Raw genomic sequence first — 26,754 nt, forward strand, 5'->3', positions numbered from 1 at the left:
AGGTATTAAGAATCTTTGTTACGCTTTTCTATCACGCACCATTTGCATGCAATACTTGATTGCAAATTTCTTTCAGGTAGGCAAAATCAACGTAGGATTAACAGGTTTACTATTAAATATCCACAGCTAACTCTGATTCCACCACAGATGCTAAATTACGAAGACCGAAATTAGAGAAACTGGTCTCTCTCGATTCAATGACGAGTGTCGACATAGAGGAGGATGATGATATCTCCGAAGATGAATTACATGTAGAACCGAAAGAAGCAAAGGAATTTGAACCGACCACTTGGGAGATTATGAAGTTGTGCGAACCTGAAAAATATTTAATGGCAATTGGAATAATTGCCGCCGTTGCTGTTGGGTCCTCTTTTCCTTGTTTCGCTATACTTTTCGGAGAGACATACGGTGTAAGTTCTTCAATAACTTTCTAAAATTTCTTAGATTTACAAATAATTTTATTAAATAGTAAATTATTTTTTAATAATATTTGTTACCTCATAACTCCGTCATATATTAACCGATTTTGTGAATTCTTTTTTTGTTTGAAATAATATACTTCCAGATTAGTCCCATTTCATTTTCGTGTAAATCAGTTTAGTAATTTCATGTTAAAATCGAAATAACTGAAATAAGTCGTTGAAGTCGGTTCACTGTTTATGTTAAAAAGATTATTTTCCTTATTTAAATCTATACTAATATTTTAAAGCTGAAGAGTTTGTTTGTTTGTTTGATTGAACACGCTAATCTCAGGAACTACTGGTCCGATTTGAAAAATTCTTTCAGTGCTAGATAGCCCATTTATCGAGAAAGGCTAAAGGCTATATATTATCTCCGTATTCCTACGGGAACGGGAACCATGCGGGTGAAACCGCGCGGCGTCAGCTAGTAGAATTATAATGTTTCCTATGATTTGGTTTCGGTCACAGTAATTTGTTGCATTGAAGACTGTTTCCTGATTAAAATTACAATTTAATTTAAAAGCCCTTTTTTAACTTGTTTACTGTTTTCAGTTGTTGGAAAGTAAAGACGACGATTACGTCCGCAGTGGTACCAACATCATCGCTATTCTTTTTCTATTGGTTGGCGTATACACAGGCATCGGTATTTTATTCCAAATCTATATATTCAATTTGACTGGCGTCAGACTTACGGCAAGGCTCAGGTATTTTTGTATTATTTTTATTAGCTTTGCACATTGTATTATTAAAATAATATCTGATTTTTTTTTTGATGATTTTTATCTATCTATATCTATACTAACATTACAAAGAGTTAAAGATTGTGGTGTTGTAGGCGATAATCTCTGGATCTACTGAACCAATTTTGAAAATTCTTTTACCTCTAGAAAGCCAGGTTATTTGTGAGTGTACAAGATATATTTTATCCCCATATTATCACGGTAACGGTCACTACGTGGGTGAAATCACGGGGCGTCGGCTAATTAGTAATAAACTCTTGTAACTGTTGAAACTTTATCATCATCTTTACTAGCCGGTACACATCCATTGCTGAACAATTGGTCTCCTGTAGGGACCTCCTGATATCTTCAGTCCATTTAGGGTAGGGTAGGGTCCAACATTCCAGAGTTGAATATGTTGGTTTTTTGCTAAACTTCCTGATAGCACTGAGTAATTAAGGAAAAGACTAATTTCACCCCGTTTTCCGATCAAGTTTTCATCGAATGTTGAATTTTTGAGTTCCTGACATTTTTACAATCCACACTAATATTACGAGTATAAATGCAAAAGTAAGTCTAGAGATAAATTGGCCTTGGAGTAGAACTTATAAAAAATTCATCCCGGAAAATTCCATGGTTCCATAGATTTATAATAAACACAATTTAACGCTAACGAAGTCGTGGGCGTCTGCTAGAATAAAACATGAGAGAAATCGTTTCGTTACAGGGTAGCTGCGTTTCGGGCAATGTTGTCGCAAGAGATCGGGTGGTTTGATCACCCTCTAAACGGCGTTGGCTCTCTATGCGCGCGGCTTGCAGCTGACGCGGCTGGTGTTCAGGGGGTTCGTATGAATTAAGCTCACTTTATTACTACGTTAATTTGGCACAAGGCTGCCAGACCACTGATGCGGAGCGAGGCAGCCGAGAAACGGAGAGATATTAACCAATAGGGTTGCACTAAATCTCCGCTCCTCTTAAGTGGACAGGGACTTGCGAGTTAGTCTAAAAGTTCATATAAAACCGGTAAGCGGAGCGGGGAAACAGAGCGGAGGTAAATAAACTAAACCTAACATTTATTTACCTAACATTAAACCTAACATTTATTTATTTAACATTGTCTGCAACTCCGCTCCGGTGGACAGAGAGCCTTAAGCAAGAATTATTGTCATCATTGTCAACCAATGGACGACCAGTCGACTCCTGCGTAAACTGAGGCCATTCGAATAAGGATTTCTAAACGCCATAATCTCGAGCCTATATTCAGCGGTTCCCTAAACTTCGCTTTGTGACATCAATCCACCATGTAAGGGGTCGATAGTAGGGGAAGGGAAAAATTAACATGTTCATCGAATTTACTTGAACTGAATGAAATTATTCGTGATAGCCCAGTAGATATGACCTCAGCCTTCAATTTGGAGCGCGCTCCGACTTAAAAATATCAGTTAATTATTATAATTTCATTTTAAGAAATTAAATGTCGTAGACTAATAGCCCAACTCCTCTCACTTGTGCACTCGTGCTCTCAATGGTGAACTGAATATGAGTTGTTAATGATGAACCAAATTATGGGTATACTGCTTCTTCAATCCGTTGACCTTTTTACAAGTTACCTTTGAACACAAAAGTATCTAAGCCATTATTTTTTTTATCTGACGTGAAATACGTTGACATAAAGCTCCTTACATTAAGGTTTATTGATACGAGAAGGTATAAGTTCTAATTTTTCCAGGCGACTGGTACTAGAATCGGCGCTCTAATGCAAGCAGGCGCTACTATATCAATCGGTATCCTCGTGTCGATGTATTTCACGTGGCGCATGACGCTCGTCTCCCTCATCTCCGTGCCGATGGTGATAATCGCCGTGGTGCTGGAAGGTCGGGTGCTGGCTGAGGGCATCACAGCTATACGGGAAGCTGCCAATAGAGCCACAACAATAGCAACGGAAGCTATCACGAACATCAGAACTGTGTCTGCCTTTTGTGAGTAATTTTAGAATCAGTTTTTTTGTAGCATTTTTGTTATTTAGCTGGAATTACGCCTGATATTAAACGTTGATACAGCCTATGCGGGAACGCCATTGTTTGAAAGATGCCAATTCACTCTTGACTTGACGATAACTACTCGTATATAGCGGATTCCGCTAGCCGCTAGCTACTACGAGTAGCTTTGATTAACTATAGTGGTATGAAAGATACGAGTATGTTACATGCCTAAAAAATCACCGCTAAAAAGGATCCGAATTTAGCTACTCCACTCAGCGCACACATGCATAATTTTGTGTTTACTAACATTAGATAGGTATAGTTTTTACACTTCCTTCCTGGAGTCGGAGTTTAACACTAAAGGCTCTAGCACACAGAAAGCGTTGAGGCGTTGTGTTTTGTGTTTTGCATACGAGTATAAAAATTTGTCCGACTGCTGCTGCTATCTGCGTATGCTACGAAGTTATATTAGAGAAACCACATAACGAAGAAATCAAAACTCTTTCTACCTACTAGAGCTCCATCACTCGATCTATCACAAGTCAGCCTACCTGCATTGAAGCAATTCATGTCTGAAATTCCCAATAAAATAAAAAAGATACCTGTGACCTATAATTGACAATTAACATGTAGCTACAAAATAAGATCTTGATTATGATATTTTGTGCAGGTGGAGAAAAAAGCGTCCTCTCTCGTTATGATGCGGCGGGAGTGAACGCTCAAGTGGCCGCGCGCAAAAGTCTACGCTGGAGGGGTTGTGTGTTTGCTTTCGGCCAAACCGCACCCGTCGCTGGATATGCTCTGTCTCTATGGTACGGTGGTATTCTCGTGGCGAACCGGGAAGTGCCGTACAAGGATGTTATAAAGTGAGTGTGTCTTTTTATATCTATCTTCTAAAGGTGCTGATGGACTTGAGCATTGTTTTTAAATCTATCTTCTAAAGGTGCTTGAGCATTCACTTGTAACTGAACATCGAGCATTTGCCGTTTTTATATTTGTCGAACTTAAAAACAAGCCGAGCCAGAATATCCTGGCTTGGCAAAAAGCTCCAAGCAAAACTGCTCGCTAAAATGTTCTCGCATTTGTTTGTTATGTAACATTCGCACGAATGCTCATTACAAGTGAATGCCATTCAGCACCTATAGGATCTCTCATCACGAAATGTCGAAAATTTCTTGCCGTACAAAGTTGAAACAAAAACTTGGGAGGTAGTTTATAGTTTGTAGACGTCCACTAAAGAACGGATTTGGAAACAGAGCTGAAGCTGGATTTAAGTGCAGACGAAATAGAGGCTGTTCTCTAATATGGCATATAGGCTTGCACTTGACTACAATCATGCCATGTTGGAAAACGATGATTAGGTCTACGATGGGGCGCTCTTGTCTAGAAGATGCCTCTTTAATATTGCCTTGATGGTACTTAGATCATACGTGTCACGGTACACAGAAGCTGAAAGGGCATTCTTCTTCTTAGCAGTTCTTATTAGAAATGTTTATGCGAAAATGCTGGTCAACTGGATGTCAACAACAAAAGGATAGCATTGTTCCGTCGCGAACAATGCTAGTAGTTCTGTGGTAAAATGGAGATGGAAATTATAAAGTATCTACTTTTTATGTTACAAGAAGAATTGTTAACAGAATCAAATTAAATATGTATATTGGTTTACAAAAGCTTTATTAATCTTTTTAGGCATTAATGTTACGAAGGAAAAGAATCGGGTAGAGATGCGGCTTCTTAAGTTTTTGCTGAAACTATGAAAATAGGAAAAAAATTTACTTTGGAAAGTTTCGATTGCTTGAGTGTTTTTGCATGATTCCAGGGTCTCAGAAGCGTTGATATTTGGCGCTTGGATGATGGGTCAGGCGCTAGCGTTCGCACCAAACTTCAACGAGGCAGTGATGGCGGCCGGTCGTGTTATGACCCTTCTGGAAAGGAAACCCCTCGTACAAAGTACGCACGCGCCTTCTGTGTCGGAGAACTATGTAAGTTAAATATTTTACTAGTCTCAATAGCTCAACGGCAAGAGCGTTCGGACTTATCATCTGTAGACTGTATTAGAAGTGGGTACGATAATAGACCAACGGGGCGGGGCGTGGCAATGGGCGGGGCACATAGTTCGAAGAGCCGATGGACGTTGGGATGCCATAGAGCTGGAATGGCGACCCCGCACTAGTAAGCATCATCGGCGAGTCGCAGGGATTCACTGGATGTAGGTGGCTCAGTATCGTGATGTTTGGAAGTCCCTACAAAAGGCCTATGTCCTGCAGTGTACGTCCATCGGCTGATATGATGATGATTACCCAGATATACGGCTCACTGCTAAGCTCGAGTCTACTCTCAGAATGAGAGGTTAGGCCAATAGTCCACCACGGTGGCCCAATGCGGAATGGCAGACTTCACACACGCAGAGAATTAAGAAAATTCTCTAGTATGCAGGTTTCCTCACAATGTTTTTCCTTCACCGTTTGATACACATGATATGAAAACTTAAAATGCACACAACTGAAAAGTTGGAGGTGCATATGCATGAGCGGAATCGGAGACAGAGGTCATATCCACTGGGCTATCACGGCTGTTATAAAAACAACTTTAAACTTAACTAATCTTGTCTTTATTCAGATTGCAGAAGGCAAGATCCAGTACAAAAACATCAAGTTCCGCTACCCGACTCGTCGTGAAGTGCAAGTGTTGCGAGGTCTGTCTCTCGCCATACCGCGAGGCAAGCGCGTGGCGTTGGTGGGTCCCAGCGGATGCGGGAAATCCACTCTGATACAGCTGCTGCAGAGGTTGTATGACCCTGACGACGGCAATGTGGTACGTGTTTGTATGATTCATTTTATTTTTTAACCGATATCTAAAAAAGGAGGAGGTTCTCAATTCAACGCTTCATAACTTCGTCATTTATTAACCAATTTTGAAAATTCTTTTTTGTTTGAAAGAGTATACTTCCAGATTGGTCCCATTTCATTTTCATGGAAATCGATTTCGCAATTTTGTGTTAAAATCGAAATAACTGTTATACGTCCTTGAAGTCAGTTCCATTATTTTAGTTCAGTTTTTACAGCGCATACGGCGAGTGAGAGCTTCGAAGAGGGTTTGACAAGCAAAATCCTTTGCGATGTTTTCAGGGTTTATCGCCTTATCCACTGGGAATTATTCCAGCGGCTAAAGGTTGTTTTTTCAAGATGCTCGGCCTGTTATAGGTTCTAGTGCAATCCGGCCCATGCTGGTGCGCTACTTTTTGTTTCTTTTTTCATTCCAGCTACCCATACAGTTGTGTGTACAGCTATGTGAGATAACCATAAAGCCAGCGTGACCCACTATATCTTAAATAAAGTGACAATGAGAAATACTCCCCAGCACCCTGTATAACTAGGTGACTTTGGTTCTTCTGCGGATCTCATCATTTACAGCAGCCTTCAGGAAATAATTTAATGTGATGTCTTCCAGTACTTGGACGACTACAGCATAGTAGGTGACATGCGGCTGTCGACCCTGCGGCGCAACCTCGGCATCGTCTCGCAGGAGCCGGTGCTGTTCGACCGCACCATCGCTGAGAACATCGCGTATGGTGACAACACACGAGACGTGCCGATAGAGGAGATCGTCACTGCGGCCAAGTCTGCTAATGTGCATACCTTCATCGCTGCTTTGCCTGAGGTGAGTACTCGTAATATATGCTCTCTTTAAGGTGTGATCCTCGAGTACTACGGCGACAATACACGAGACGTGCCGATAGAGGAGATCGTCACCGCGGCCAAGTCTGCAAATGTTCATACCTTCATCACTGCTTTGCCTGAGGTGAGTAATATGTGCTCTCGTTTATGGTGTATCATCTCACCTGTCTTCAGGTGATCCTCGAGTACTACGACGACAATACACGAGACGTGCCGATAGAGGAGATCGTCACTGCGGCTAATGTGCATACCTTCATCGCTGCTTTGCCAGAGGTGAGTAATCATTGGCGTATCTAGGATTATTTCCAGGGATGGGCCTGGGGTGGGCCTGGGGTGGGCTTGGGATGGGCCTAGAGTGGGCCTAAATTATCACTGAACAGAGTCGACACTCAATAATACCTAGTTTTCAGACCAACATAGTGCTTGGCGGAAGAAAAAGAATGGTGTTAGCACTTCCCGTTAAGTGCTTGTGTACAAAGATCTCTACTAATTATAAAATCTTCAGTCATCTCTTAATGAATAATTATAATTGTTTTTCACTACTCTTGCTCAAAAACATTGTCATATTACCTCTCCACAGCGGGGCTAAACAAGCATTTCAGCCTCTAGGGGCTAAAGTAATTTTGTTTTTTTTAATTTTTGTCTGTTACGAGTACTAGCCAAGTACTAGCCTACTATACAACGAAAACGAAGGAGGTTTTATTCGTAAATAGAATAATCGTAGGTGAGGCCTTTCTTCTTCTTCTTTTGGTTATATGGCTTCGCGCGTTGAGCGATTGAGCCAGAGGTAAGGTCCTGATTGTTTGATAAAAATAAAACTTGAAATTGGAATAAAATGCAGCGTTCTTGTCTGTGGAATGCGGTAATTATTTTTATTTGATTTTTATTAAGTTGCGAATGTAAAGAGCAATATTTGAAAACAAGCTTGTACGGTGTAATACCTTTGCCTTTTCTTCATGGGAAAAAATTATATTAATAAATTAATTAATTAAACAAATAAAAAAACCCGACTGCATAAAATATAAAAAAACTGAAAAGAAAAAAAACAAGCTCAGTCCAGAAGTGTAGAAAGCAATTAGAAAACAGTAATGTAAAAGTATAAACATGCATAGTAAAAGCATCTCTCTTAACATAATTTTTTCCAAGTTCGTACATTTAACTTTTAATTAAAATAAAACATTGAATTACCGTACGGAATTATTTTATCTTCTCGCAATCGTAGTGAAAAATATAGTGTAATACGCGGGGCTAAAACGACCCATTATAAACTCGGTTTCTATTTAGCGGCCCGCTCGTATATAATGGGTCGTTTTAGCCCCTTGTATAACAATCTACTATTTTATCTTATCTCGTGTCATAATATTCCAATTATGAAATTAATAAAATATATTGCTTATAATGGCATAGATTCACATGTCTATTGTAATAAATTTAAAAAGTTATTATAAATAACACTGCCCTTTGTATGGAAAGTGTGTTATAAAAAAAAATCTTTGCCGGTGGTAACGTTTCACGGACACACATTTAAGGGCGAAGTCTCATTAGTACGTTGGGTCGTTGCAACGGATCAACGCATTGTATGCCACATCTGCGTTACGTTGACGCAGCAGAAAGGACGACGCATGTACCCAGTGAGCCACGCACTAATGGGGTAGCAGTATATTTTTACCTACCGCCTACTTCCTATTTTGGTATTTATTATCAATCTATTAAAATAATCAACAAATTAATTTACAAAATGTTAAAAACAGCTTTCCAACAGTATGGGAACCCTATCCCCGAGTGCTATAGGCTAAATTTCATGTATTCCTACGGGACGAAAACTACTCGGGGTCTGCTATCATTTAAAATTATGTTCTTGTATTTTTTTTTGTGCCGAAAGAAAATTATACCTATGGACTTCTGTTGGTAGCAGGGCGTGTCTGAATTTCACGGACTAAAACAATTCCCAAATCCTCGATCATCATGGAACCACCTGTAACCTAGTATTTCATTCGTGCTGAACTATCGTTCTAATGTAATTAATTTTATTATTTATAAATTTATTCGTTTAACTCAAATAGGCTTACAACACACGCATCGGTGCGCGCGCGTCGCAACTGTCCGGCGGACAGAAGCAGCGGATAGCCATCGCGCGCGCTCTGGTGAGGAACCCGCGCGTCTTACTGCTCGACGAGGCAACGTCCGCTCTAGACACGCATAGTGAAAAGGTATGACATACATTTAAGTTCGATACCCCATTAGTACGTTGCATGCGTCGTCGCATTCTATGCCACGCTTGCGTGACGTTGATGTAGCCCAAAAGAATAATGCAAGCACCAAGTCAGTCACGCACTAAAGGGGTAATCTAATCATCGTTCCAACACGCTTGACTTGGAAAGTCTTGGGAAGTAAGCTGGTGAATGTGTTACGAAAAGTGTAATCGCGCAAGGGGAACGAACGTTGCGAGGGAGTCCTAGAGAAGTTTTTCTTCAGTTGTGTGTTTTTTTCAGCACACTCGTTTTTTTATTAGCCATATTTTTTAAATATGACGTATTTAGCCCTTTTGACACAAATAGTGGTAAACATTGAAGTATGTACGACAATACATAAACTGTCAGCATTCAAACCAATGGTCTCTAGGTGTTTGAGTCAGGTCCCTTAGCCGTAGAGGTATTAACCATGTTTTTAAATATTACCAGTTCCTCCTTTCCTTTTTAATAAGCTAGAAGGATTTTTGGAGAGACTTTCCATTCTTTTTTAATAGAATGTATAAGTATTAGGCACTAGTTGTTATTATAGATCTATTATTTTATTATTTTCAAGGTGGTCCAAGAAGCACTGGACAGGGCGAGCGAAGGCAGAACGTGTCTCATAATCGCCCACCGCCTTGCCACCATCCAGAACGCTGACGTCATTTGCGTTATCGACCAAGGCGTCGTCGCTGAAATGGGCACCCATAGCGAGCTGATCGCCCTAAGGAAGATTTACGCTAAGCTCTACGAACTACAGTGCGGCTTTATAGAAGAGACCGAGGAGAATTTGGCTGAAGAACAGAACTCATAGAGAAAATGAGATTAAAATGTTATTGATATAATGCATCCGCTCGGTAGAACGGCTTCATGTATTCATTCTCAGCAGCGCGTGTTGCCACTCCTTGCACCCCTGTCATGCGTGGCCGAGGACACGGTTATGCTAGCCACTCACCATTCGATAAGCCCACATGTCTGCAGCGCTAACGGCTTGACGGCCGATAAAACTGATCGTGTGTTGGTCGCGATCGGCATAATGTCATGCACATCGCGACCAACATAGGTGCAGTTTTATAAGATGTCAAGCCGTTAGCGCTGAAGTCATGTGGGCATAACAGATGGTGAGTGGCTAGCATAACGATTTCTCGTTAGTTTGAATTAATAGGATTTATGAATTGTACATACCTGGTAATTTACGTCATGAAGTGATTCTTTTATAGGTACTATTAGACCGGTAATGTACCTAAAATGTAAGTATGTACTTAATTTTGAAGATGGATGTTGTAACTAAGTTCTTACGTAAATAGAATGAACTTTTAGCGGACAGTTTATTAAGGCTTTGGCAAAGTGTCATTAAGTTTAATTCGTCCAATGGTTTGGTATATTGTAAATTATAATACGATTATGAACATACTTAAATTGTAAGATAAAATGATAAAATTGTCAAAAGAATATGTATTATATGATGTGAAATCTTAGATCACATCTTAACTCAGGTCTTGTACAAGTCTATTTCAAATATAACAAAACATTAGCTGAAGATCTTTTTATACCTATCTAGGTATGTACTACCTATATTCGTCGTTGTAAACTCGGAAATTGCAACAATAGTCTTAAGATTGTAGATATATAAATATAATTATGCTATGTTATTGTATAGAGAATTGAACTAGTTAATAAGTATTTAGTGCTTTAAAATTTTATGCCTGTTATTAAATTTATAGTCAATTAAATTAAACGCTTAAGGCAATGTCACTTAGCCAAAATATGTACCTAAGTTAAATATAGTGAATATTTACTATAATGGCGATGGCTCATTAGTTCGTTACGTTATGTCGTCGCAAACTTTTATAGCGTATTTATAACGACCTTCACCGAGCTCTCGTTGAAGGTAGTCTTAGATCCTCTACTAATTGTATGGCGCACTATATCGCAATAACACGCACGCACCCATCGGACGTCAGTCTCAAAAATGCATACAAAAGAAATGAGCACTGTCCCTCGTCCGTTAAAACGTCGCTTGCGACGACGCTATAATGTGGCATGAAGTAAAGTCGACGCTACGTCAGAACGCAGCGCACTAATGAGGCGTCGCTTTAACAAATCCGTTTTCTTTTTCATGAAAACGCGATAATGACGCCATCTGTCAGGTTCAATTGTATTTTGAAACTAAAAATGGTGAGGCCTTTTTAGATATATTGTCGCTTAGATAAATGTTAACTATAATGTGCCTTCATTGAAATGATGCTATGCCTAATATAACACAATAATTTGCTTTACTTAGATGTATAACTGAGACACCCTATGAAGCCCTTTATGATATCTTAATAATGATCATCTTAATAAAATGAAGCAGGAAATAAAGTCAAGTGCAGATGTTAGTGGAAAATCGAAATGGTATAGAGTCGGTATTCACTTACGCCAAACACATGAATGAAATTTAAAGTGTCTAAACGGCACTCATAGCGTATCGCGGATATAATTATAGTAAAATCGAATAGAGTGATTGAGAATCATTGCTGATATAGTATGCGCCAAACTTCGAGTCTTCTCTGGTATTGCAACACGCCTAACTGCTCGTCCCCCCTAGCCAAGTGGCACGTCGATTCTCTTTCTACAATCGCTAACGCTTCGATAACTGGAGCGATGTATGGGAATGACATTTGCTGATCAAGATGTGTCATTCCCATACATTTTTCTAGTTATCGAAGCGTTAGCGATCATAGGAAGAGAATCTAGCTTAGTACTTGCCTAGGGGGCAGGGCCAGTACTACACTCTTCGAAAATTAAAAATACATACAAATGACATTTGCTATCGACAAGTCACGTGATCAAGTAGGTACCTAGGTATCGATCGGATCTGTCATTCCCATATATTTTGTTTAGTTTTCGATGCGTTTGCGATTGTAGATAGAGAATCGAGGTGCTACAAGGCTACAGGCCAGGCTATTAACTGCGCAACCTCACACTTCATGTTCAAATCGGACTCGTAAGTTTGGCGCGGACTATACCTTAATTTTTAAGCATTTCTAGCCAATTGTACTATAGCCATTGATCGTGCTCAAACAATGTGATTGTGATGGTTTTAAACGTATTTTTTCTAATAACCAAGACGCGTTTTGCGAATGTATTTAACTAGTCGTTAATTGTAATTAGTGGGGTACTATAGAAATATAATGTGGAATTGATTACCTATATTATATCGTTTTATTTCAATATCCCTTAAATATTATTAAGAACTAGCTGACGCCGCGCGGTTTCACCCGCGTGGTTCCCGTTCCCGTATGAGTACGGGGATAGCCTATAGCCTTCCTCGATAAATGGGTTATCTAACACTGAAAGAATTTTTCAAATCGGAGCAGTAGTTCCTAAGATTAGCGCGTTCAATCAAACAAACTCTTCAGCTTTATATATTAGTACTAGCGGACGCCCGCGACTTCGTCCGCGTGAAACTCGATGCAAACTTTCAACTACCTCTACCCTACCCTGCCCATAATTAAGAGTATAAAAAATAGATGTTGGCCTTATCATAGATACCGGATAAGCACAAAAAATTTCATCAAAATCGGTCAAGCCGTTCGGAGGAGTATGGCAACGAAAACTGTGACACGAGAATTTTATATATTAGATAGATATAATATAAATAAGTCGAAAACACAGAGAAACTATACGCGAACATTAATATAACCATTCTACCAAACGTTCAAACCACGTAGATTTGGTGGTTTTATCGAAGGCACGAATACTATTGCCAAGCAAACACAACGGACATTATTTGCCTTCCTCTTGAACCTATCTATTGTTGAAAAATTAGTTTTGTACTTTAGCAGAAGCGGGAAGTGACTAATTTATAATTGTTCGTAAATATCCAGTTAATTCCAAATTCGAAATTTCCTCAATGTGGGTGGGTACTTTTGTCAACATAGACGAGCAGCGAACAGCGAGTCGAGACGTCCAACGGACGAACAATGGCGGACGACGCTCACAGCTTGAGAGCGGTGAGGCAATTTGTACGAATACCCGAAAGAGTAAATCTATAATATAAAAATGAATCGCAAAATGTGTTGGTAAGCGCATAACTCAACAACGCCTGGACCAATTTGGCCAAATCTTCTTTTAAAATGTTCGTTGAAGTTCAAGGATGGTTTTTACGGCGAGAAAAATTAGAATTATTGCTGGAAAAACCCTAAAAATAGCCCTTTTCTTTTTCCCATACAAATGATTTGTAACTAAAACGTAGTCAATTTGAGCTTTATTGTTATTGTATAAAGTTCATATTAATAATAATTAGAAAACGGGGTAGGGGTAGGGTAGTGGTAGGGTAGGGGGTAGGGTAGGGTAGGGGTAGGGTAGGGGTAGAGTAGGGGTAGGGTAGGAGTAGGGTAGGGGTAGTTGAAAGTTTACATCGAGTTTCACGCGGACGAAGTCGCGGGCATCCGCTAGTTAATATAATATAGGAATACCCTCAAAATCGGTGACAAAAGTACCCACCCAGATTGAGGAAATTTTGAATTTGGAATTAACTGGATATTTATAAACAATTAAAAATTAGTCAATACCCGCTTCTGCTAAAGTACATAACTAATTTCATTCATTCAAGGTCATTCTCTGACATTCTAGTTTCTTATTTTGGTTAGTTTCTGAATCATAACCTTTGTTCGACATTGGTTTTCTTATTTTTGTAAAATACAAACATTATGGACGCCCATTTTCGAAATTAAGATATTTATTGTAAGGAAAGTTTTATGTTAGAAAAATAAAAGAAAATTATGTATTTTGTTATTTATTTTTTTAAATAAACTTTATAGTAAAAGTGCTTTAAATACATTTCTGAATACATTGGCAGTTGAACATTTTAATTAAATAAAGATAAAAGAAATAAACAAATTAATATCTAAACATTTAAGATTCCTTTTTTTAAATATCTTCTACTAAATCTATTCATATATATATAAAATTTCTTTATTATCACGATGGTAACATACAGTGGCGTGCAGTGACCTGTGCAAGGTAAGCACTAGGCATAAAGATGATGCCAAAAAGAGAAAAACTTTAATTAACTTATATAAATTGGTAAGCAATGCGTTTACGCATGTATGAAGTGCACACCACTGTTAATACTACACTACAATATACAATATCTACTTATAAAAAAAAATAGTTCACCTTATTCTGCTAATGGAGTCTATAACACCAAATCCAGTTTGTTATTAAAGGATTCAGTAGGCCTAGAATTAATAATTAATTAATTTAATTAATTAATTAGAAATGACATATTTCTTGACGAGTAAGAGATATCGACAAATAGCGGCGAAATAAAAATTATCACACTCTTTCGTCCCATCGCAATGAAAGAGATAGCAATATTTTTAATTCCGTTACGTACAATATTATAGTTCGAGATCCGACGTAACAAATATATACCCTCATCTGTTATTTATTTGGTATAAGAAATAAATGATAGAAAATATTCACATTGACACATTGCAAATAGGTTTGCCTAGTGAAATTGCGACCGGTGAGTATTAAATGATTTTTTTTTTAACAAATTTAGTTTTTTGCTTAGTTATTAAAAATCATACACTAGTTAAACTAACATACCCAACAGAATTAAAAACCTAAAGATTGTCTGCTTTCACTCTGCAACTGTGGGGTTGCCAGACAAACAGGTAAATAATGTTATATAAATACTCTTATCAGTTATTTAATCGTCTAATATGTCAAATTAAATTATATTTATTTAATGCTTAATTTAACTGTATTAAGCTGCCTTTAATCTAATTCATGGTTTTTAATTCTTTGTCCGACAGCTAGCGCTTAATAGCCGCTTGGCCCAAAGGATAAGTCTTGCCATCAAGACGGGTAACAGCGTATTGGGTACCTAGCCAATGGGTGAATAATTAGATGGTATGTATTTGTTATAATTATTTTATTCAATTAAAATTTAGATTTTATTATTCTTAGTTTTAATTTAATTCATGTGAAAATTGTGACTAGGAATTAATAATAATAAATGTGTCACCGTGAATATTATCTAAGTAAATAACAGATGAGGGTATAAATTTCTAATGCCGGTTCTTAGACTATATGTCTTTCTCTAGACAAGATATTAAGTCGTTGTTGCTTCCTAGGCGTACTGATTTTGTAACTGTTAGTTTTCAAGCCGACGACTCATAAATGAAAAGTCCCCGGTTTATGGCAACTCAATCCTTTTAATCATTTACTAAATAAATTGCTTCAATCATTTTTTGTGATGGCTGCAAAATTTTTTAATCGCGCTAGTTCGTAAAATAGCTTTGTAGCTCGAAATCGACGCACAAAATTGTACTTTATCCACAAGTGTGGATTGTAATTCGAATTTCAAACGTGACGAACATTTTAATTAATTTCCTTGCTATGGTAAGATGTAAAATATTACATCGCATCGATTATATTTTGTGATAGTTGCAAAATGTTTTCATGGCACTAGCACGTAAAATATTTCTTTGTAGCTCGAAATCGACGCGAAAAATTCTACTTTATCCACAAGTGTGGATTGTAATTCGAATTTCAAATGTGACGAACATTTTAATTTATTATACTTGACATAGTAAGATGAAATATATTATATCGCATCAAATATTTTTTGTGATAGTTGCAAAATGTTTTCATCGCACTAGCACGTAAAATATTACTTTGTAGCTCGAAATCGACGCTCAAAATTCTACTTTATCCACATGTTTGTAATTTGAATTTCGAACGTGTCAAACTTTGATTTCCTCACTCTATTAGGTATTATTCGAATCATAAATAGTGGATATTTTTTTTAAATTTTGATATTTAAGAATCTTTCGCTTGCTTGGTGTCAACTAATTGCAATGCACATTTTTGCATCCATACGTACTAAATATATAATGTTTAATATATATCTGTATTTTTAATATTACCCACGTACCGCAACTCACCCATCTATAATCCCATCTAAGATTTATCAAAATTAGTTCAGCGATTTTCAAGAATATTAAATCGTGTTTTAATAAGACTAAACTCTCAAGCCTCTCAAACTTATTTAATTATTAAAATATGTACCACAATAGGTGGGATTTGAATCAATCACCCTGCAAATGTCATTCCATCCTCTTAATCGTTGAGGAATTGAGGTTCGAGTAAATAGCGGTACATTACTCACAAAATTGCAATTAATTTTAGATGGTATCCGGTAAAGTGACGGAGTATAAACGGGCTATAGTGTTGCTGTAAAAATTGCCGGATGCTGTAAAAACATTTATACATATAGCTGGTATATTGCTGGCTACAAAATTACGAAATATTCATAGTATTTACAATTTTACAATTTGGTCTAACGATTTAAAAAAACAACAGACAATATTTCAATGTCTGTTTGAAGTTTGAGTTCTTTTTTAACAGAACAAAACATGTAGTCAACAAATATTCACAAAATTGCGTCTAGACCACGGACTTTTAAACTAGATGGCGTTTTAGTTAATATTATGAAATTCAAGTTTTTCAATAGTTACGGTGAAGTCATGAGAGGCATTTAGTCATACCTAAAGGTAATTTTAACACTGTTTTAAAAGTCATTAGGTATCGAAATGACGAAAAATAATTATTCGATAAAAACACTTAAAAACCAAAACAGTAGCGCGGCTAAACGAAACAATTTGCTCACCAGATAGGTTTTATATTTTTCAAAAAGAATGACCACAAAGTTTTCTAACGGATATTTTTTTTTCGAACAGCTGACAGACTTGAATTTACAAAAATGCTTGTATAAGAAGTGGAAAATGAATATAATTTAAAATAACAAACGATGGACGCGCAAAATTTTACTTTACCCACGAGTGTAACAAGCGGTATGTATCGAACAATAAACTTGAATAACAGTATGTATAGTCTGGCAAGTTCATTGATAACACTCCCATGATATGCGGGCGACGGGGGGAAAGACTGCGCGGTGTGAAATCGTGCGTGCGGAGAAGTGATCGTGCATCAGTCGTGGATTTTTCATTTATCGCTACACGCCCCCCGTCCCGCGCGGAACATGGGGAGTTTTACGAACGAACATCAGCCCGTTGGTCTAGACATTGCAATATCTAGCCCGTCTACACTACACTAGTTGCGTGCAGCGACTTGCACGTGTTTCAGAGGCGCGTTAGGGAGGATGCCTCGTATGGGGTCCTCTAGGCAATTGTAGTACACATCACCGGATAGTTCCTCTGCGGGTATCTCGGGGTCGGATTTCGCTCGCTTCGTGGCTTCGTCCACCTCTTTGCGTACCGCTACGTCGATTTCCTGATAAAAAAAAAACAATTATGTTAGTAGTTGTAAGTTGAATGAAATACTGGTCAAATAAAGCTCAAAGGGGACAATACAACTACGGTTCCAGGATTAATGTAATAATAATAAAATCTTTTTAACAAAAAAATTGAGCCGACTTCAAAATCACAAAATTAAAAAAAAGCGAAAAATAACATCGTATGTGCTATCTTCTGATCACTTTGAAAGCGGTGACAAGCCAGTGAAGTATTAAATAAAGCCTTTTCTGAAAGAACCACGGGAAAGAACTATCTTTCAATCCTAAAAGTTTATGATTTAATCGGCTTTAGTCTCAGACTAATTAGATAAAGACCTGCCTCGCAAGACATTATTTTTCTGTCAACGTATATGATCAACGATCTTATGCGATTATAAACACTGTCTTTAAAGAATCGATGTTTCATAGTTTAAAATCGTGTCCGTCGGTTAAAAACCTCCGTAAAAATACCTTTTTGTGTAGTTATATGGTGTAAAAAACGAACAAAAACTGCTAGTTTAGTTTAAAATATGTATGAAATCTAAGCTAGTTTTCCTTAGAAAATGGCAGAAAATTTTCTTCGTGAATTTGGGTGCGATACTAGTCCTTATGTATTTAGTCTGAGGCTTTAGTTAATGCATCACCTGTGTTCTAGTTATTTTATTATTTATGTTTAACAATTAAACATATAATTAATATCAATTATTAATGTCATTAGCATACTTCACTTATTTATAAAATCAATTTCCATGTCATATTATAATTTAAAAAAAATATCCTTTAGATCAAAAAGCTTTTTTAATAACATTGCGTTTATTAAAATCACATACAATACATGAAAAAAAAGACAGTAACTTTTTATTTATTGTAATTTATCGATGGATAAGAATGTTGAATATTTCAATTTAAAAAAATACTTATTATTGTGTAAATCTATGAACAATAGATTGATTTAAATTATTTATGAAAACATTTTTTTTTCATTCAACATTGGATTATTTTATATAATCGATTTGACCTCAGAGTTGCTAACATGCGATCAAGACAAAAAAAAATCAACAAACCATTGACCTCTTATAATAAAAACCGCACAATCATGAAGAAAATTTAGCTTAAAAACTGTCTAATTTTCCTTCGACAGTTTTAGAATTATTGGTAATGAAAATTATACCTAAATATGCCAATATTCAATAAAATCCCAAATTCAGAGAAAATTATACCTAAATATGCCAATATTCAATAAAATCCCAAATTCAGAGCAAATTCAACCTTTAGGATTGAGGTTTAAGGTTGAATTTGCAAATGCGACGACTTGAATTGAGAGCCAAGAAGTTACGTTTCTCATACTATGGTGTTTTCCAAATAGCATTGGTACAGTGACAGTTCGTTTTACTCTTGAAAGTTTGCCGCGATTCACGATAATAGCACGTACTCGTATTATGAACGTCATAAGGCAACTGTCCCATGCTATCTGAAAAACACTTTAATAAGAGGCAAATTATATAAGATCCTGTAAAAGTACCTTGAGTTGGTCAGGTGTGACGAGCTCGTTGGAGAGTATCTTCTCCTTGAAGGAGGTGATGGGGTCCCTCGTCTGGCGGACCTCCTGCACTTCGTCCCTGGTGCGGTACGACGTGCCGGGGTCCGACATAGAGTGGCCCGCGTACCGGTACGTCTCCATCTCCATCACTAGCGGACCTGGTGACAACATAACCACACATAAAAACTTTATAACGAAAATAATCTTTTTAACATAAAAATGGAACCGTACTTCATAGCCCGGGATCCGTAGAAAATTTTTTTACAACTGATTACTATCAAGTTAATTTTTCGTGAGTAGCTTCACGCAATTTGTAGGACATTGTGGCTGTTAACTTTTATAACTATTAATTAAGCACAGTAAAAAAACAGCTGGTTAGTAACAACTTTTAATAACCGAGTTATTGATACAAGTTGAGAGTTTATCAAAAGTTATTACTGAGCAGATTTTTTTTTACTGTTGATTAATAGTTATACAACTTAACAGCCACAATGTCCTACAAATTGTCCTTGTAAAAAATGTTCTACGGATCCCTGGCTATGACTTATTTCAGTTATTTTGATTTAAAAAGAAAATTACTAAGCCGATTTTCATGAAAATAAAATGGGAATGGGAAAATATACTCTTTCAAACAAAAACGATTTTTCAAAATTGATTAGTACATGCCGAAGTTGTGAAGTAACAAACATTAAAAATAAAAAAAAAACGTGAGGGAACCTGCATACCTGAGAATTTTCTTAATTCTCTGCGTGTGTGAAGTTTGCCAATCTGCATTGGGCCAGCATGGTGGGCAATGCTATCCCCTCTTATTCTTAGAGGGGACTTGTGCTGAACATGGGTTGTTAATGATGACATTAAAACTGGTGTCTACTGGATGCAACAGCGACACAACTCACCCTTCCCACTGGTGCAGTAGTCGATGGCGAACCGCGTGGCCTCCCTGGCCGCCATGACGTCCATGCCGTCCACCCAGATGCCGGGCACGTAGTCCCCGCGCGTGTAGTAGTCCGAGCTGGCCGACGAGCGGTCCGAGCTGGTGCCCATTCCTGGGGATAGACAATAAATGAACATATAAGAAAATGTTTTTCAGTGTCGGCTTTAGGCAAGAAATGGCTATGTAGTTAGTCTGTACGCCGTAGAAGTGGGTGCGAGAGGATTACCAGCAAAATCTCTCTATAACTTGCTTAAAGATCTTGGCCTCTATAGTACGCGCGTTAACAACTGAGTCTTAGGGCCATAAATCATTTCTCTATATCTATCTCGCTTGCACTTATGGGTCTTATGGAGCCGTCTAGTGAAGGGTGTAACAATGAAAGACATATTATCGATAAGTAAAGTTTATTATCGTATCTTGTTCACAAAATTAAAAAAATTAACAATATTTGATTTAATATAATACATATTTCATATTATATAATTATTAACTAAATAAAATTAATCTTCATCTGAGTCTTCATCATCAGAATCTTCGTCTTCTGCCAAATTTATTATAAGCGGCGCGTGATCTCTAATTAGAGCTTTTTGTAAATCTTTGTTTTGAAGTTCTTCGGCATGCCTAACACATTTGGCCCAGTCTTCTCGTGTGACATTTTCTATGGCTCGGTGGAGGTGATTTTCGACATCTGCTATCTTGAAGGTATTATTATTCTTCGCAACTTCTCCCTTTACTTGTGCCCAAATTAATTCTATTGGGTTATATTGACAGTGATATGGAGGGAGCCTTATTACTTCATGACCTCGTTCATTTGCCAGATGGTCTAAAGCGTAGACCTTCTGCGGGTTACTGGCTTTTACTTTTCTTATTAATTCTTCAATAATTTCGTTGCTGGAATATGGAATCTTTTTCTTTGTCAACCATTCTTGAATTTCAGCTTTCCTCGTGTTTCTTGTGGGTATCTTTTCCAACTGTATCGAATGATAGCTTGCGTTATCGACAATTATAACTGAGGGCTCTTCAAGTAGATTCAGGAATTCGGAAAACCATGCCATATATGTTTCGCCATCCATTTCTGTGTGGTAATCAGCATCCTTTGATTTCACCGCTTTAAATATTAGCTTCGCATCTGGAACGAAGCCAGTCCTTGCAGAACCCGCATGGCAAACTATTAATCTTTGGCCTTTTCCCACAGGCTGATTCTTGAAACCTCCTTCATCGTTGCTTCCAAGCCACATCCTCTTTCTTGCATGGTTTTGATTAATCCATGTTTCGTCTAGATAGAAACGTGGTCGCTGATCGTTAGTTCTTCTAAGTAAATCCAATTTCCTTAAAAAGTCCATTCTAGCACAAACAATATCAGTTCTTTCCATTAAATATTTACGTCCTTCGCTATTTTTCTTATACTGGAACCCAACCTCCTTCAGTAGTATTCTCATTGAAGTGTTGCCGCATTTAAAATCGGGTAATTGTTCACGGAATTTTTCTAAAATTTTCGCCACGGATGGATACTCTCCATTCTCATAAAATGAAGCTACAGTTCGCTTCAACACACTTTTATCAAAATCGTCAATATTAGTGACGGTTTGTGGTTTCTTAAAATTTGTTCTTGGTATACAGGTACTGCCTGATTGTGATACTTCCGTCTTGATTCGGTCCACTGTCGCTCTGCTCACACCACAAACAAATGCGGCCATTTCACGTGGTTTGTTGAAATTTAGAGAAGCCACTTTATTCGGATCACTTTTCAATTCATTGAGAAACAGGAATACGTTGTGAATCAGTGTTCGAGCTTGAGGGCTAATATCGCCATGTAATTTCTTCAGATCAACGTTAGAAAATAACGTAGCCGTTTATCGATAATTAGGGTGCGCAGGTAGGCGCGCTGCACATTCCTATCTTTTTTGACTTTTATGACCGGACGACTCAGATGATAACGCGCATACTATAGAAGTGCAGCTAGTAGTAGTAGTATATTAGAACGAGTATCCAAAGTTGCTTTAATAGGATCTTACCAAATTTGGATAGGTAGGGATAACAACACAAGCAGAGAAGGGGAGTGTTGATCGATCGTCAAGGAATTCCTTAACCCTACATCCAGTAGTCACAAGTCCTGGACTTTGCTGGGTGTTTTTCTCTCTACCACGCGATGGACCCGGCACCCGCACGGTGAATCCGTGGAATGCTAAGATATTCGTCTCTCAAATAAATGGACCTTTAATATCCCCTTAATATGAGTGGGAATTCACACTACAACTAGAACTTTGGCAAGCTGAGCCGCTAATAGAGCCAATCAAGCTCTGTTACTCACTGTAGCCATTGTTCTCGCACACAAACACGCAAGACAGGTCCAATTACTTGGCTACGTTGTAAGCCTCGAACAGCTGTGGGTGGTGACTTAACAGTCACGATACAGTCGTTAAAGTTATCACTCACCATAACCATTGTTATCGCATACAAACACGCAAGTCAGATCCTACAACTTGGCCATGTTGTATGTCTCGAACAGCTGTGGGTGGTGACAGACCAGTCACAATAGTCGTTTAAATTATCATTCTCCGTAGCCTTTGTTTTTGCACATGAACACGCAAGACAGGTCCAATTACTTGGCCACGTTGTAAGCCTCGGACAGCTATGGGTGGTGACAGACCAGTCACATAGAGCCGTTTAAATTACCACTTACCGTAGCCATTGTTCTCGCACAGGAACACTTAGGTCAGGTCTCATAACTTGGTCCTCTTGCACAACTTGTATGTCTTGAACACCTGTGGGTGGTGACAGACCAGTCACAATAGAGCCGTTTAAATTACCACTCACCGTAGCCATTGTTCTCGCACACGAACACGCATGGCAGGTCCCACAACTTGGCCATGTTGTACGCTTCAAACAGCTGGCCCTGGTTGGCCGCGCCGTCTCCATACAGCGCGAAGGCTACACCACCGTCGCCCTTGTATTTGTGAGCGAAGCCCAACCCTGCACCTAGAGGCACCTGCAAGGCACTTCAAGTAAAGACAAACTCTCTAATTTGTTTGATATTGAGTTATTGACATTAACAATGAAGGTATTCTGTAGATTGTAAATGATGATCTTCTCATATCCAAGTAAATAAATTAAAAAAACGTTTTGGGATGCTCTACAGAAGTGATAACTTAAGCCTGCTGCTGTATTAATGAGAGAAAGGGAAGGCAGACAGAGTGGCGCCGTAACGAGTTACGCGATGAAGCGATCATACAGTCTGCTTTACAGCCAGTTTACAAGCAGTCATTACAAAAGACAAAAAATAAACCTATCAATACTAACATAAAATAAATTTTACATAAAAACTAATCCACTAACAATCTATAAAACTAATAAATTAGTTGTATTGCTTAATTAAGATACTCAAAATCATTGTAAATGTGAGGAAATAAAGCTTTTTTTACTTAAATATTCTTTTTTTTATAATATATTGCTAAGGGTACCTACTGTTTTATGTTGTATGATTAGACAACCAAAATGGCGACTAGGCGCATTAGCAATTTGCGGGCATTAAAATTATTGTAATAATTCAATGTCTAGTATTTGAATTTTGAAGTAATCGTAAGTTATGAGGTATCCTGTATGTATTAAGTACTAATTATTATGAATAACAAAATATTATTTATGAATAACAAAAAAGATTCGATATTGTTACTTGATACAACAGCTTAAATTATTACATTATTAGTCAACGCCCGTGACTTCGACCGCGTAGAAGATAGAATTGCACGCTTGCTAAGATATTTATCTCATAAAAGAAAGTTGTGTTAGTTACAGTATTTACAACTTAACAAGGGCTGATAAATTGGTGGAGAGATAGCTTAGAACTAGGAGACGCCTATAATATGACGTTAGAAGGGTTGGCCCATAAGAGATGAATATCTTAGCAATCCATGGATTCACCGTTCGGGTGCCAAGTCCATTGTATGGCAGAGAGAAAAATTTTACTATAACTTTATATAGATTTACATTGTTACGAACATTGGATGAGAACCTTAGAGCCGTGATAGCCCAGTGGATATGACCTCTGTCTCCAATTCCGGAGGGGTATGGGTTCAAATCCGGTCCGGGGCATGCACCTCCAACTTTTCAGTTGTGTGCATTTTAGGTAGTTAAATACCACGTGTCTCAAACGGTGAAGGAAAAACATCCTGAGGAAACCGACATACCAGAGAATTTTCTTAATTCTCTGCGTGTGAGAAGAATGCCAATCTGCTTTGGACCAGCATGGTGGACTATTGGCCTAACTTTTTATTCTGAGAGGAGACTCGAGCTCAGTAGTGAGCCGAAAACTAAACAAACACATCCAATTTTTATATATTAATATAGATATTGAAGCATTTCTTACCTGAGCACCCACAATACCGTTGCCACCGTAAAAGTTCCGTCCATACATATGCATAGAGCCACCTTTGCCCCGTGAGCAGCCGGTCGCCCTCCCGGTCAGTTCAGCCAACACTCCAAGAACACTGACTCCCATCAGATGGGTCCAGCCGTGGCAACGGTAGGCCGTGATCAGAGTATCCACGTCACGCATCGCCGCTCGCATGCCGACTGCTACGGCCTCTTGGCCTATGAATAAAACACAAAATATTTAAGTTCTTTGTGACAGCTAGTTCAGGGAAGAACTACCGCCATAGTTATTTCTACTGCCAAGCAACATTAGTTCTTCAACCATAAACATCCACTAAGAACAGATTTTGCAACAGGGCTGGAAAGAGGAGCTCTAAGCTAGTTCTTTACCTTATCTTTTGATTTTTCACAGAAACTGCAAGGTACTGGTAGTCATCATCAATAGCAAACCATTTTCGACTCACTGTTGAACACTAGTCTCCTCTCAGAACGAGAGGGGGTTAGACCAATAATAGTCAACCACACTGGCCCAATGTGGATGTGCAAACTTCACACAGAGAATTAAGAAAATTCTCAGGTATGCAAGTTTGAGACATGTGATATTTAATTTTTTTAAATGCACATAACTAAAAAATTGGGGGTGCATGCCCCAGACTGGATTCGAACCTAAACCCTCCAAATCAAAGGCAGAGGTCATCACAACTTAACTGGAAGTGTTTGATTATTGTATTTACCTGAATACAAGTGGCAGAAACCACGGATAGACTTTTCCTTGTACAGATTACCGGATGCAGTTTCAATCCTCCTGAGTACTGCCAGTTTTTCATACATTTTGATTGCATCTTCAGCTGTCAGGGTTGTAGTAGTGGCAGGACCTTTGTCTAACTTGTGCAATTTGTACGGCTAAAAACATACATACTATTAAATATTTATAATATCTGGGTGACCAGCTGCATTTTGTTTTTTAACTTTTAATTTTTAAAATTAAAAAAAATATATTACTTTTAACACCACAACCTACATTTCTTCTTCAGCTTTATACCAATAAGTGTCTAAAATGTGGCTTTTTATTAATTAAACATTTGTATACCTATTAATGATGAAACATTGTTACCTAAAACAAACATCTTTATATAACTAAATTTAATGTTTCTTGCAAATAAATGATTCTGTGTAAAAAATATCTCCTGATAGTAAGTGATGATGTATGACTCCTAAATCAATTTTGAAAATTCTTATACCAATAGAATGTTACATTTTTACAGAGTAACATAGACTATATTGTATCCCTGTATTCCCACATGATTGGAAACTAAATGGGTGAAACAGTGGTGTGTCTACTTGAGTTTTCTAAACATGGAGTATAAATTTACACATGATCGGTACAAAGAATTACTACAAAGGATATGTTTACAAAATACATGGCAGTTAGAATCGCAGGCATGTCCATTTGCATGATAGTGGATATTTGCTTAATTTTATTACATAAACTTAAATAACACAATTTTAACTAAATTGTATTTTGTGTATATTCCATTTGGTTTTTAATTAATGAGATAATAAGATTAAAAATCACTTATGAAATTTTATGATATAGCTCTTGAATGTATAGGGCCATAGATTAGTTTTGGTTTGTTTACTTTTTATTCTATTTTCAAGTCAGTGATTTTAGGACCATACATTGGCATACTTAAAATATGTGTGACAATTTAATAATTATTTAAATTGCTCTTGCAGCACAAGTATGCAGCTTGTTGCTTCAACAAAACATTAATACACTTGACATTTTGAAGGTTAAGTTACATAATTTTATGGAGAACTAAACTTTCACACAGATTTATAAAATGTCATTACTAATATAATAAAGTTTAAGCAATTTTATACAAAAAACATGAGATATAAATAAAACTGCGTATTGTTTTAACAATAATTAGTGAAATGTTGTTACCTTAATTTCAAATGTAGCTTCGGATTTTGTACTGTATTTTGCGTTCGAAGTGATAGCCGCAGGAGCAGCAACTTTCTAAAAAAGCACAGAAATATTATACACCACTTTTTAACTATAAAAATATTTAATTAATCACAATTAACTTAAAATTGTCGCACCGTAATCGGAGTTCCATTGAACAACTTAGCAGCGGCCGGGATAATCTTACTCATTTTTTCGACTATTGTTTCTATGAAACCCAGATTTATTTAATCACCCACTAACTGGGGCTATAATATAAAGCTTTTTATTTGAGTTAAAATGTTTAATTAATAACCAGCACTGGCGTCCAACATCGAAATAAAAGCAAAAGCGAACTGCCAAAGAAAGACTTTTTATAGAAAAGCGGACCGTCAAGTGACATTGACAACCAACACGCAACATTACATTGACACTGACAGAGAGCATTGACTACTTTCCACTAAGCGATCACAACGACTACGCTCACGAGAGTTTTCCCCGTTTCATTTGCGTTACAATCATAAACTCAAATGGAACGGATTTTGAAGCGTTTTGGGCGTTCAGATAATACTTAATTACTATTTATGAAAAATACTAT

The 26,754-nt window shown here is 37.5% G+C and overlaps 2 protein-coding genes across 2 annotated transcripts in view; one reads left to right on the top strand and one right to left on the bottom strand.

Annotated features, from left to right (window-relative positions):
- LOC112049149 (multidrug resistance protein homolog 49-like) overlaps window positions 1–12,267 on the top strand; it is a 42,182-nt gene extending 29,915 nt beyond the window's left edge. Inside the window, exons 15-24 of the mRNA XM_052888834.1 lie at window positions 127–410; window positions 1,014–1,165; window positions 1,908–2,022; window positions 2,910–3,159; window positions 3,833–4,028; window positions 4,982–5,144; window positions 5,782–5,976; window positions 6,613–6,822; window positions 8,903–9,049; window positions 9,645–12,267. Of these exons, the coding sequence (XP_052744794.1) occupies window positions 127–410; window positions 1,014–1,165; window positions 1,908–2,022; window positions 2,910–3,159; window positions 3,833–4,028; window positions 4,982–5,144; window positions 5,782–5,976; window positions 6,613–6,822; window positions 8,903–9,049; window positions 9,645–9,884 (1,952 nt within the window). The 3' untranslated portion in view covers window positions 9,885–12,267. The remainder of the gene's footprint in view (window positions 1–126; window positions 411–1,013; window positions 1,166–1,907; window positions 2,023–2,909; window positions 3,160–3,832; window positions 4,029–4,981; window positions 5,145–5,781; window positions 5,977–6,612; window positions 6,823–8,902; window positions 9,050–9,644) is intronic.
- A 1,570-nt stretch (window positions 12,268–13,837) lies between these two features.
- LOC112049153 (probable pyruvate dehydrogenase E1 component subunit alpha, mitochondrial) lies at window positions 13,838–26,541 on the bottom strand. The gene is made up of 8 exons (XM_024086952.2): window positions 26,315–26,541; window positions 26,157–26,231; window positions 24,943–25,111; window positions 24,204–24,427; window positions 22,655–22,826; window positions 19,800–19,949; window positions 18,886–19,061; window positions 13,838–17,362 (listed from the first exon to the last, which is right to left on the bottom strand). The coding sequence occupies exons 1-8, from the start codon at window positions 26,366–26,368 to the stop codon at window positions 17,183–17,185; spliced, it is 1,200 nt and encodes a 399-aa protein (XP_023942720.1). The 5' UTR covers window positions 26,369–26,541; the 3' UTR covers window positions 13,838–17,182.
- Window positions 26,542–26,754: the final 213 nt, after the last annotated feature.

This window comes from Bicyclus anynana, chromosome 23 (genome assembly GCF_947172395.1).
Source record: "Bicyclus anynana chromosome 23, ilBicAnyn1.1, whole genome shotgun sequence".
Classification (NCBI taxonomy): Eukaryota; Metazoa; Arthropoda; class Insecta; order Lepidoptera; family Nymphalidae; genus Bicyclus; species Bicyclus anynana.

Coding starts and splice junctions, on each gene's coding strand:
- LOC112049153 (XM_024086952.2), bottom strand. CDS start 26,368: ATGAGTAAGATTATCCCGGCCGCTGCTAAGTTGTTCAATGGAACTCCG. Junction 22,827..24,203: donor ACGGTATTGTGGGTGCTCAG/GTAAGAAATGCT, acceptor AGTGCCTTGCAG/GTGCCTCTAGGTGCAGGGTT. Junction 19,062..19,799: donor CTACTGCACCAGTGGGAAGG/GTGAGTTGTGTC, acceptor TGTTGTCACCAG/GTCCGCTAGTGATGGAGATG.